The sequence below is a fragment of the Trichechus manatus genome, unplaced genomic scaffold (genome assembly GCF_000243295.1).
Source record: "Trichechus manatus latirostris isolate Lorelei unplaced genomic scaffold, TriManLat1.0 scaffold00004, whole genome shotgun sequence".
Lineage (NCBI taxonomy): Eukaryota > Metazoa > Chordata > Mammalia > Sirenia > Trichechidae > Trichechus > Trichechus manatus.
The window spans coordinates 23524575-23537829 of NW_004443940.1; the positions used below are offsets into that span (position 1 = coordinate 23524575).

Genomic DNA, 13255 nt, shown 5'->3' on the forward strand with positions numbered 1-13255 from the left:
CTGGGACAGCAACTCTGCTCCCTTGGCTTTAGGCGCACCATTCTCCTAGTCCATCGGAGTGACAACTCCACCCTTAGAAACACCAGAGGCCACGGCTCCACCCTTTGAAACCCCTGAGGTCATGGCCACACCTTTTGAGACTGAAGCCGCTTGGCTTCTTGTGTCCCTTGTCTCTTCAGCGTCTGCTTCCTATGGGCTCTCGGCCCTCTGGCCTCACGCACGCATCTGCCCTGCTGGGGCAAGTGTTCCAAAGCTCAGTAGCTCCACCGGTATAAGTGCTCGGAGGCACCCCACTCCTCCAGGAAGCCTTCTGCACACAGGCACTCAGCTCTCTCACTCCATGGGTTGGCTCCAGCGCTGTCTTTCAACGGTCTCCTGGTTCTGCTGCTGTTGGTTCTCTGCTGCTGCTGCTTCTCTGCTGCTGTAGGTTCCCTGCTGCTGCTGGTCCTCTGTCACTGCCGCACGTCTATCCATTCGCAGTTTTAAAACTGCTTCCACATTTTAGGTATCTGTTAGAGCAGCACCCCACTCTCTCGGTACCAAATTCTGTCTTAGTCATCTAGTGCTGCTACAACAGAAATACCACAAGTGGATGGTTTTAATGAAGGGAAGTTTATATCCTCAGAGTCAAAGTAGGCTAAAAGTCCAAATTCAGGGCATCAGCTCCCGGGGAAGGCTTTTTCCCTCTGTCGGCCTTCTTCTCTTCAGTGTTCCCCTGGACCAGGAGCGTCTCTGCGCAGGGACCCCGGTCCAAAGGACGCGCTCTGCTCCCGGCACTGCTTTCTTGATGGTATAAGGTCCCCCACTATCTTTGTAACTTTTGTGTAAATCTAAAATTATCCCAAAACAAGAAGTTTATTTACGCAAACAAGAGAGGAGAGGGAGAGACAATTGAATAACATTTATGCTAATTCAGGGGGGTGTGAGGAGGTGTGCCTGTAAAGCCAGTAGGAATACTGTGGACTGTACTCTTAAACACAGGGGGGAAAGTGCTACTAACTTTTAAAAAGCAACACTAGCAAACTGACACCTCCCTGTTTCAAACGGAATAGTACTTATTAATTGCGCCATGTTTTCATTTTATGAAGACTAAATGGGCTCTCACTGAGCAATTAAATAATGAAACAGACGGTAATGGCAAAGTAGCAGTTTTATGCCCCTAATTGTCTAATGGACTTCATATTTCTAAAATCAAAATATGAGCGCTAGTCTTTCCGCCAAAAAATGACCAGCAACCTGAAAAACACATACAGTCATGCACCGCATAAGGTCCGTTTGGGCAATATCCAATCGCATATATGTCTGTGGTCCCATAAGGTTATAACAGAGTTCAGAAATCTCTATCAGACAACTGGATGTAGTGGATGTAACTGGACATATGGAATGCAACAGCTTCTTGCACACGTCTCTTAGATAAAAACCGATTATGCTGCCGGGTGTATAATGGTACAGTACATATATAACCTATACACATATGTCCTGATAGTCATAATAAACGCCTATGTTACTGGCTTACGTATGTGCTGTACTTTCTATCATTATTTTAAGGTGAACTTTTCCCTACTTACAAATAAAAAGTTTACTGTATAACAGTGTATGCTTCGACTCACAGGTAGCAGCATCCAATCTTGTGTATCGTGTCTCTTGAGTGTTGTAGCAGTATCTCTTTAATTTTCTCTTGAAAATATTACCATGAAGTGAATCATGACCCCCAAACACAGCAAAACCAGTGCTAGTGATAACAGCAGCAAGAGGCAAAGAAGTATCGATTTGGAAGGGAAACAAAAGGTACACCAGATAGCTTTGCTAAGTCTATAACATGGCGTTCCCAAAATGTCCAAATCACAAACGTTCTGTTTCACAGAATGTATCATGGATGTTAAGCGATGCACGACAGTACCACCCAAAGAATCTATAGATTCAACGCAGTCCTGATGGAAATACCAAAAGCATTTTTTTTCTTTTTTATTGTACTTTTGATGAAGGTTTACAGAACAAACTAGCTTCTCATTAAACAGTACATATATTGTTTTATGACATTGGTTAACAACCCCACGACATGTCAGTACTCTCTCTTCTCGACCTTGGGTTCCCTATTACCAGCTTTCCTGTCCCCTCCTCCCTTCTAGTCCTTGCCCTTAAGGTGGTGCACCTCTTTAGTCTCGTTTTGTCCTATGGGCCTGTCTAATCTTTGGCTGAAGGGTGAACCTCGGGAGTGACTTCATTACTGAGCTAAAAGGGTGTCCAAGGGCCATACTCTCAGGGTTTCTCCAGTCTCTGTCAGGCCAATAAGTCTGGTTTTTTCCAAAAGCATTTTTTATAGATATAGAAAAACTAATCCTCAACTCTATATAGAAAGGAAAGAGGCCCCAAATAGCCAAAACAATTGTGAAGAACAAAGTAGGAGGTCTCACACTTCCTGATTTCAAAATGTACTATACAGCTACAGTAATCAAAACAGCCTGGTACTGGTTTAATGACAGACACATAGATCAATGGAATAGAAATGAGAGCCCAGAAATAAATTCATACATCTATGATCAACTGACTGTCGACAAAGGTGTTAAGTCCATTCAATGGGGAAGGAACAGTCTTGTCAACAAATGGTATTGGGAAAACTCGATTTCCACATGAAGAAAAATGAAGCAGGATCTATACTCACACCATACACAAAAACTAATTCAAAACTGATCAAGGACATAAATGTTAAACCTAAAAGCATAAAGCTCTTAGAAGAAATTACAGGGGTGAAACTATAGGATCTAGTTTTTTTTTTTTTTTTTTAATGATAGATTATCAAATATAAGAACAAATGTACAAACAGCAGAAGACAAAACAGATAACTGGGACCTCATAAAAATTAAATACTTTCTTCAAAAGACTTAATCAAAAGAGTAAAAAGACAATCTACAGACTGGGAAAAAGTCTTCAGGAATCATATATCCAATAAGGGTCTAACATCCAAAATATATAAAACTTCTACAGCTTGACAACAAAAAAGACAAATAACCCAGTCAAAAAATAGGCAAAGGACCTGAACAGACACTTCACCAACGAGACTATTCAAGCAGCCACCAAACACACGAAAAGATGTTCACTGTCGTTAGTCATTAGCCAAAACCTGTTGCCATCGAGTCGATTCTGACTCATAGCGACCCTGCAGGACAGAGTAGAACTTCCCCATAGGGTTTCCAAGGAGTGGCTGGTAGATTTGAACAGCCGACCTTTTGTTTAACAGCCAAACTCTTTAACCACTGTGCCACCAGAGCTCCCATTAGCCATTAGAGAGATGCAAATTACGACGACAAGGCTATCACGTCACCCGACTAGAATGGCAATGATCAAAAAAACAGAAAATAACAAATGCTGGCAAGGATGTGGGGAGATTGGAACCCTTATCCATTGCTGGTGGGAATGAAAAATGGTACAACCATTGTGGAAAACAGTATGGCAATTCCTCAAAAAATTAGAAATGGAGCTACCATATGACACCGCAATTCCACTCCTAGGTAGATACCCTAGGGACCTAAAAGTAGTGACATACACAGACATATGTAAACCTATGTTCATTACAGCATTAGCCACAATAGCAAAAAGGTAGAAACAACCTATCCATCAACAGATGAATGGATAAACAAAATGTGGTACATACTGTATTTTTACTCAGATAATATGATAATATGCGCCCTCCCCCTGTGAGGTATTTTCATAAGCACAGAATGCCAATTTTTTAACAGCAACATGTAAAAGAAAAAATTGGCATAGGAGCCCTTATGAAAATACCTCGTAGGGAGAGGGCACAGCTGGCAAACACACAGAGAAGGTGTGTGTTATTTGCTTAAAAATACGGTACGTACTACTGGATACTACTCAGCCGTAAAGGAAATGACATCCTAATACGTGATACAAAATAGATGAACCTCAAAGACATTACGTTAAGTGAAATAAGTCAATCACAAAAGGACAAATATTGTATGATCTCACTTATATGAAATAACAAGAATAGGTAAACATAGGGAGACCAATTAGTAGTTATCAGGGGCAAAAGTGGGGAGCGAGAGAGGGAATCATTCTCTGGGAAGTAGTGAATTTCTGTCTATGGTGATGGGAAAACTGGCACAGACTAATGTAACTAGACTAATGTAACTGGTATCACTAAGCTGTACACTGGAGAAAGGGCAAAATGGCAAACGTAGTATTATCTATTACAACAACAGCACCCTCCCGCCCAGAAAAAGAGGCTGCAGTTGCTAGTACTATGAGGTACAACTAAACACCTAATAGGATTAATTTTCTTGGGTTGAAGGTTCAGGGTCATAATTTCATGGGTCTGTTCAGTCAATTGGCCTAATACTGTTTTTAGAGTTCCTGTTCTACCTCTTGGTTTGATGAGCAGTGTCTGAGGGCTTAAGAGCTTGTGAGCCTGCCACCCCAGATAAAACAATTGGTCTCTATTTACCTGAAGGAGCAGAGGAAAAAAGGGGACCCAGGAATCAGGGAAGGAAATGGGCTCCAGGTCTAATAGTCTCCTTTGCCATGAGATCAGAACTGGATGGTGTCTGAGTACAATTACTGAATGTTTTGTTCAGGGACTCAACAGATGGATCCTGATCCAAAGGAGAAAAAATGTGACACAGAATTTCAAATTCTTATGGAAAACAGACATACTGGACCCACTGAGACGGGGAGAACTCCTGCATCTACCACTCTGAGGTGGACTTTAAACCCTGAAGTGAAATTATCCCCTCAAGTTATCTTTAAACAACAGTTTAGCTCAATTAGTAAAGAATGCTTACCTTGAGCATTGTCCTCTTTTGAAAGCAATATCTACATGAGATCAAACTGATAACAGTAACTTTAAAACATAGCTGAGATGTTTAGGGGGCAGTGAGTCTAAGTTAATGGTGGTGAAACAATATGAGTAGAGATGGGGAGAATGGTGACACAATGTGAAGAATGTAACCAATGCAATGTCACTGAACTGTGCATGCAGAAATTGTTGACTGGGTGTTTGTTTTGTTGTGTATATTTTCACAAAAAATAAAATAAACGTTTTATACACACACACACACACACACACACAGTCTTTATGTATAAAGAGTCCCTGCATATAAATCAATATACATGCCACCTCGAAATCCTTAACAATTAGACTTCATAAGAGAAAATAATTTCCAATTACTTCTTAGGCATGCTAGCTTTCAGCCAAAATTAAGGACATGTTATATAACTCAAGATAAAGGCCCACACGGACAGCTTGCCAGCACTTTCCACTAACAGTGGCAATTACTAGTTAAACAAGATAAAGAAGGGAAACATAACCTTCAAATACAGCGGTCAATGGTCCATTTTACAAAACATACAAACAGAATAAGTTTCAGATCACGCTTAATACTTTAAAACAGAAATCTATAAAGTCCAGTGTTTATCATGTTGCATTTTAGATGTTTCTGTTTTAAAGAATTTCAAGTCTGAAGCTGGAACTGTTTTCACGTCTATTACAGTGAACTTCTAAACATCTGTATGTTTTCTATTTAAACTTGAGAAAAATATGTTTGGCATTGGGCATGCCTCTTTTTCAGTCACTCACGTTTTGCTTTCCTGGAGTCCACAAACATGCCAAGAAAATGAACATGTGAGTGAACAGGAATCAGAGTAGGAATGGGGTCTTGTGCAATACTTGAGACGGCACAGAAGATGTGCTACGTTTGATAGTCCATGTGTTCAGAGTCAAGTAACTGCTCATAAAAAGAGCATCTGCTGGTTATGTTACAAAACCTGTGTGTTCCTCGAGGGTAGGGACTATTTTTTATTCATCACCACATCTTTATTTTCTAAATCAAGTACACGGTAGGCTCTCAACAAAAACTGGTTGAATGATGGTAGGAAAAGCATTAATCTTACCTCACTTTTTACAAAAGAATAACGCCACCTACCTCACCGAGTTGTGGTGAGGATTTTACCAGATAATAAAGGATTTTTATTCTCATTTTAAAAAGGAACAAACTGAGACTCAAAGAGATTACATAACTCGCCCAGTTAAGTGGCGCCGAAACTCGGGTAAGCCTAACTTCAAAGTCCATACTCTCCCTGATCCCTACTGCTATTGTTGGGTGCTATCTATTCCAACTCATAGCGACCCCATATGACAAAGGAGAACTACCCTGCAGGGTTTTCTTGAGTGTAATCTTTATGAAAGCAGACTGCCAGGTCTTTCTCTTGTGGAGCTGCTGGGTGGGTTTGAACAGCCAACCTTTTGGTTAGCAGCTGAGGGCTTAACTGTTGAGTCCCCAGGGCTCCTTCCCTGATTCCTGTTATTGTTGTTAGGTGCCCTCGAGTCGATTTTCAACTCATAGCGACCCCATGTGACAGAACAGAACTGCCCCATAGGGTTTTCTAGGCTATAATCTTTATGGCTGGAGCAGATCGCCAGATCTTTCCCCCAGAGACCTTCTTGGATGGGTTTGAACCACCAACCTTTCGGTTAGCAGCCCAGCACTTAACCGTTGTGCCACCAGGGCTCCTATCCCTGACTCCTACTAGCTAAGAAAACTGATTTAAAACTAAAAATAGGCTTAGAACGTCTAGGGGAAAAAAATCTTACCTCTCCGAATTGATAAAACAGTGCATGGGAAAACAGATAATAGTGTACTTTTCCTGGCTAAGCACTGTCCTCCTAAAATAAGGTAAATGGTCACACTATAGATATACCTTAGAGGATGGAAGTGGGAGAAACATAAGTCCTTTACATCACCAGGAACTACATCATCAGAATGGGTAGAAAAATATTTCCCCTTAGCCCATTAAAACAATGTTTATTAAGAACTACTCTCCCTCCTTTAATTTAAATTCTAACCCAAGAATCTAGCTGCTTCAGAGACCATTATAATTACATAAACAGTACCTCGTTGAACACACAGGAAATTTTATTCATGGGTACTTTTATCACTGTCTGAAAATAAGCAAAAGATGGTTGGTCTAGAATGTTGTTTTATATATTTAAAAAAAAAAAATCCTTAGGATCTCAAATCTGAAATTAAAACTGTTTTGGTAACTTTTATTCTTGCTTGGATGTATAAATGTTGATTTCAGAGGTCACCTCCAACAGCCTATCTGGTTAGCAAGAGAAAACTCAAAACATCTTCACCAACTTCACATTTACAATTTATAACAATGCAAACTCGGAAACTTTTATAATCTGTCTAATCCAATCATTTCAAAGTTAAAATAATAAATGTAGCTAATAAATACCGGATGTAGCAGAGAACACATTCTAGTAACGTTAGCATCAATAACAGTCATTTAATGACACTGTCCTCTTCAAAAGGGTAAAGGGAGTGAAAGAGTAATTTTCAAATAAATGTTTCTTTTCTAAAGTGAAGTTCCTGTAGTATACCTAACTATAAGACAAACACAAATATAGAGTTTTAAAAAGCTTCCTTGTCAATTTTTCCCTGTCAAATTTACACTGAGAATTTAAAATAAACTCTGAAAATGAGTCGACTGGAAAAAAAGCAACCGCGATCTAATGAGATTATTCAAACACTTCAATCATGAGTCCAAACATAAAAGTACTATACAGTAAATGTAATAAAGAGATAAAGAAGTCACTCTATTACTGCAGCCTTCATCAGCACTAAAACAGGAACACATTTCATCTCAGAAACAGAGAAAATCTATAAACCCTTCACAATTAACATAGTATTTTAACATATGGGCTAACTTTGTAGGGACTCTGCAGAACCTAAAATCTAAAAAAAAGTTTTTTTCAGTCGTTGTAACAGAAACCTAAAATTGTGTTGTTTTAGGCAAATTAACCTTAAAAACAAACAAAAAAATCCCTAACCTTTTTAGTTTAAAATGGTCTCCAGATTTCTAATATTCTTCCTTCCTAGGTTACATTCAGTTGTTCCACTACATTCCTTTGTCACATCGATTTCAATAACAAAGAATCCCCTATGAACAGCTCCCAGCCCAGCCCTCCACCACTGAAGGAAAAAAGAAAAAAAATCCTCATAGAAACATGTTCTAAGAAACTATAACAAACTATTTTTAAACTAAGGGAAAAATATCAATTGTTTACATTTTAAAATATCACCTGGTCACTACAGAATTAGTAAAGCCGTAACAATACTGCAGGCTTGGGAGGAGCTAAAGCAGCTTAGAGGATTTGTGGAGAAACAGGAAAAAAGTTCTGGTTTTGCATGGTTTCAATCAAGCACAATCTTGAGACTGCATTCAATCTTTAAGTACAGAGTGTGCTAGGTTTCTAGTGGAATCTTTCTTCTCAACGTGTACTCCCCACTCCTGCATCAGCCACTTAGAGACAAATCCCTACTGCAATTATTAGGTAGGTGCACCGACCTGGAGCCAACTATTCTTTGCACTCACCTTAGCTTTTCCTCCGGTAGCCCATTTAGCCTCAAACTATCGGGACGATCTCGTCTTCTCCTGTAGAGACCTGACTGGGAAAGCTCTTTAAGCTGTATTGCAGTCATCCTTCTCTCTACACATTAATTACTGACACTTTCAGCCTTTACGAGGAGCAGTGTGGCTGCCAGGGCTCAGGAAGACAGTGGCCCTTGCCGCAGGACCTCAGCACACCTGACCCAGAGTTAGAAACCTCCACGCAGGCCGTTGAAGCATAGCTTCCTGTTTCTCTGCTGGTACACACCCTCCTCAGCAAGGCATGACTTGCCTTACCTCTGGGCCTTGTACCTTGGAGGGGAGGGGGACTCAGGAATCCAGAAGGCCCGACTGTTCACGTATTTACTACTACACAAGATTCAATAGTTACGAATAATCAGGCCAATTCCTTTCATAAACCTTTCCAGCATCATTCTGAATTAAAATTGGGCTAAAAAGCTCCAGTAATGTAATGACTAAAAAGGGTCCTGCCCTGTTTTATTTGCCAGGAAATCCATTAACACTTCACAAGCAGCTGTCAGTTTAAAGAAGTGCCTGGTCATCCTGAGCTCTCTGGGGCACTTTAAAAAAAAAAAAAAAAAAGAAAAAGGCAGGATTCTAAAGGGAAGTAGTTCCACTTCTCCCTCTCACCACTCTACTCTACATTCTCTTTAAAAGGGAAGGAAGTGTCTTTTTTTCCTCCCATTAAATATTACTCACAAATTCAGAACTGATAGGATGGTAGCTCCTTCAATCAACCTCCACTCAATGATGTTCTCAATATGTAACCACTCTTTCTGAATAGTCCCCTTTCATACAATGTGCCAGCTCAGTTTAATCAGCATTGTCTGCCTATAAGTGTTATGGATAGCTATGCAGCTCTTGTAATGTTTGTGTGTTTGACCTTAGACGATGACAAAAGTAGGAATGAGGTTTTGGCTTTTGGTGTGTTGGGTGGGAGGGATGCTTGCAAGCAAGATGGGGGGTTATAGATACTGGAGGGCAGATAATATGGGGAAGTCCCTTATCGTGCGGCTCCAAATGATGTTAGTACGACACATGCATGGTTGGTCCACCAATATGATTCTACCCCACTCAACATATACAAGTGTATCATGAACAAAACTAGATCCTTGGTTAAGTTCTTAGCCAATAGAGTTTGATTTCATGGTCCCAGTAACTTCTCTCTGGACAATTTAAACCAGCCTCTTTCTCTTCTAGTGTCACCTCAAGAAGGAGGGTACAGAGAAATTCTGTAACTCGTGGTGTAAAACAAGTATCAGACCCATTTCTCTGCACTTGTTTTACACCACGAGTTAGAGAGTTATTATGTTCCTCTCTCTAAGAGTATCTGTAGTATCAATACAAAAATTAAGGCACCTCGTAGGGAAATGAAAGTCTATATCTAAATCCTTCTCTCAGGACACAGAGGTGCTAGCTTCCCTGAGGGTTATCATTTGCTACCGGGTTTCTAAATCCTAATAGAAAACAGAAGGCAGAACAGGCTGCATCTTTTCCAATGACTTTTTATGGTTGTCTTCAAAATAGAATGTATATTTTTAAAGATGCAGAAAAAAATTTCCTAATTTTATCACTACAGTAGGTTTAATTTGTTAAGAAGCGTGTAAAAAAACCTCAAGTGACAGATGTATCTTTCTCTCGGGAGGATGCACAGAACTTTGGTAATGCTGGTTGCCTTTGTGGTACTTGGGGAACAGCAGTGAAGAAAGCTTTTCCATTAGGACCACTTTATACCAAGTTATAATTCTGCACTTTGAATATACTGACTATTCAAAAATAAATGGAAATAATTTAGAAGATTTATATATGGTTTTAATTAAAAAAAAAGGAAAAGCCCTAGGATCCTGAGACCTAAAGTACAGAAAAGTTTAAGATTTACGGCAACAGAAACATGTAAAATTGGGATTCCTAAAGTGTCCAGTTCTCTCATTTTTGTAAAAAAAAAATTCAGAGAAACAACCAGTGGTCCTCTTTAATTGTTTACCCTAGGTTTCATAAAAGAAGAGGCCTGATGAATAAAATACAAATAATCTTACTCATTGCACAGAAACACCACCATTAAATATGACTTACTGCACAGAAACACCACCATTAAATATGACTTATTTCTACGGAAAAAACATAAACAAGATTCATTTTTTAAAGAGGTTTTAAAAAGTAGATACAGCATGCTATGAGAAGGAAAGAGCTTGGTGACTACTAGAGGTTAACGAGACAGGAAACACACAACTGTGTGGGACGAATCCTGCATTTGATGAGTCTAGGGTTAAAAGGATGTTAAGAAAAAAAACAGTTCCCAAGCTATATAACAAACAAGATGACACAGTTCTTGCTCTCTGACTATTAAAATAGATGAACTGACAAATAGGAATTTCATTAAATCAATGCTTACGTTTTAATGAAACTGCCACCATTAAGTAAAATTAAATTCAAGGCCTCTGAGGAAAGCGCTTTAACCACTGTCTTTTCATTGAAAACACAGACATTTAGCAAAAAAGGGGCTGCTTCTCTTCCTCCAGTACCCCTTCAGATGTGCACTGAGACTTTATTGCGCTGTAAGTGGGACTGGGGAAAGCGTACACAGGCAGGTACTGAAAGTGACATTCACAAATGCCCCTAGACACACCGCGGACTAGCTCTGGCTGCAGCCAGATTATGAAGTCCTCCCGCCATAGCAAAGCGTCCTTGCACATCAGCACTAGGGGAGCAGATACGCAACCCCAGCTGAGCCGCTGGAACAAACAGCAGGGCGGGTGACAGGGAGAGGGGGTCTCATGTTTGCATTTTTTTTTTCCCTTTTAAATGTACTTTCCCACAGAATTGGAGTTTTCAACTGTGCCTGAATCCTCAGATCAGTCCTATTTAAAATAAGTTTTAAATTTCAAACAATTGTCTTAAACCACGCTGCAGACACTACAGAAGGCAGCCTGTATAAACACGCTGCAAGGGTATTTGTAGAAGGAAATTTTTCATTTTAGCACTCTGAAAGATGTTTGAAGGTTAATCCAGTCTTCTATTCCATGCAGAAATTCCTCACCCTCTTTTCCCACATGACTTCATCCCTATATGATATCCCTGACCTGGGATTCTGCCTCTTCTTAAACATTTCCAGTGGTGGGGAGCTTAGTTACTACCTTACAAAAGTCCTAGTTTCCCCCCTCCTCCCACATGCCCAATGGTTGTTTTGGAACGCAGTTTATAAAAATTGTTAAGACAAGCACCTTCCATTCCACTGCCACTACAGTGCAGATGCTCTGTGAACCTAACCACAAATTTCTATTAACTTTTGTCCATTTTTCCAACATGTTGGGTTCTCTGTGAATCTGCACTTTGACTCCCAACATAGTATCTGTTCCAGCTTAATGTCATCAGCACAATCTGACAATAATTCTTCTAAAAGTTTAAGCTCTTGATCAAAATGACTAAGTACAAAACTCTGTACAGAGTATCACAAAAGGTCTCCTTCCTCCCAGACTAACACCTAACCCCGCTGTTTTCCATCTTTTGTGAGTCACGGACCCTTTGTGAATCTGATGAAAGTTAATGACTCTCTCCCAGAAAAAGTAGGTAAGCACAAAATTTTATAACCGTTTCAGGGAAGTGACAGACTCCCTCAGAGGCCCAAGAGTCACTGCATTAACAGCAGCTGTTGTTAGCTGCCGCTGAGTCAGCTCCGACTCACGGCAACCTTACGTATAACAGAACAAAATACTGCCAGGTCCTGCGCCATCTTCGTGATCGTTGGTATGTTTGCGTCCACTGTTGCCGCTACTGTGTCAATCCATCTCACGGAGGGTTTCCCTCATTTTCACTGGCCTCCTACTTTACCAAACATGATGTCCTTTTCTAGTGATTAGCTTTTCCTGATGACATGTCCAAAGTAAGCAAGTGAAAGTCTTGCCATCCTTGCTTCTAAGGAACATTCTTGTTGTGTTTCTCCTAAGAGTAATCTGTTCGCTCTCTGGCAGTACACCCTCCAGTTCATAGTGATCTCCACCTACTCTAAAAACTTCCAACGCTACAGTGCAGGACTGTTTAATCTCATTTGTTCATTTAATAAATATTGACTCTGTGCCCTGCGCTAGGCTAGGCACTATTTCAGAACAGTTCCTCTTATCTCTCCTAATTTCTCTCAGCCTCTTAATTGATCTTTCTGCCACCAGTCTTATTCTCTTCTAATCTATCCTCCAAATTTCAAAGTGACCTTTTAAATGGTAAACTGAACACTTACTGACTTTGCTTAAAAACTCTCAATGGGTCCCACTACCTTTAGGATACAGTCCAAACAAGGTAAGCAAGGTATTCCCAACTGGTGTCAGCTACTCACTCATCTCTCCTCACCCCCCACCTCTACCACCAACACTGAATTCCATGTGATTCCCAGGATAGGTTGTTCTTCCTCTCACTTCCTGGCCTCCGCACATGCAGCTTCATAAGACTGGAAGAGGATCTCTGGCAGGACTAATTCCTAGTTACTCCACTAGGACTCAGCTCAAGGATCACATCTTCTAAGAAGCCTTTCTTGACCCTATGTACCTACAAACTCCCTTCTCTGTGCTCCCAGAGCTCCCGGTGTTTACTTCTTAATACTAATTACATGATCTCATAACAGGTTGTTTCTTTATCTACCTCTCCCCTGCGAATAACTGTTCTTTGAGGAAAGCAATATATATATATATAACTTATCACTGTATCTACAGGGCCAAGTTCATGGTAGACATTCACACTTCTTAAATAAATAAATTCTTTGTTATTAGTTCAACCTATTGATTTTGAGAGCCTAATCACTTTACGATACTAATTCTGAAATTAAATCCCCAAAGTTTTG

At 40.1% G+C, this 13255-nt stretch overlaps 1 protein-coding gene across 4 annotated transcripts in view; it reads right to left on the reverse strand.

The window, feature by feature from the left end:
- Nucleotides 1-13255, reverse strand: part of LIMS1 (LIM zinc finger domain containing 1) — a 156861-nt gene that overhangs the window by 56390 nt on the left and 87216 nt on the right. Inside the window, exon 1 of one of the 4 annotated variants that reach the window (XM_004369295.3) lies at nucleotides 8392-8664. The exons of the other annotated variants lie outside the window; for them this stretch is intronic. Within the exon in view, the coding sequence (XP_004369352.1) occupies nucleotides 8392-8498 (107 nt within the window). The 5' untranslated portion in view covers nucleotides 8499-8664. Of the gene's footprint in view, nucleotides 1-8391; nucleotides 8665-13255 lie in introns of those variants that run through there. 4 annotated transcript variants of the gene reach the window in all.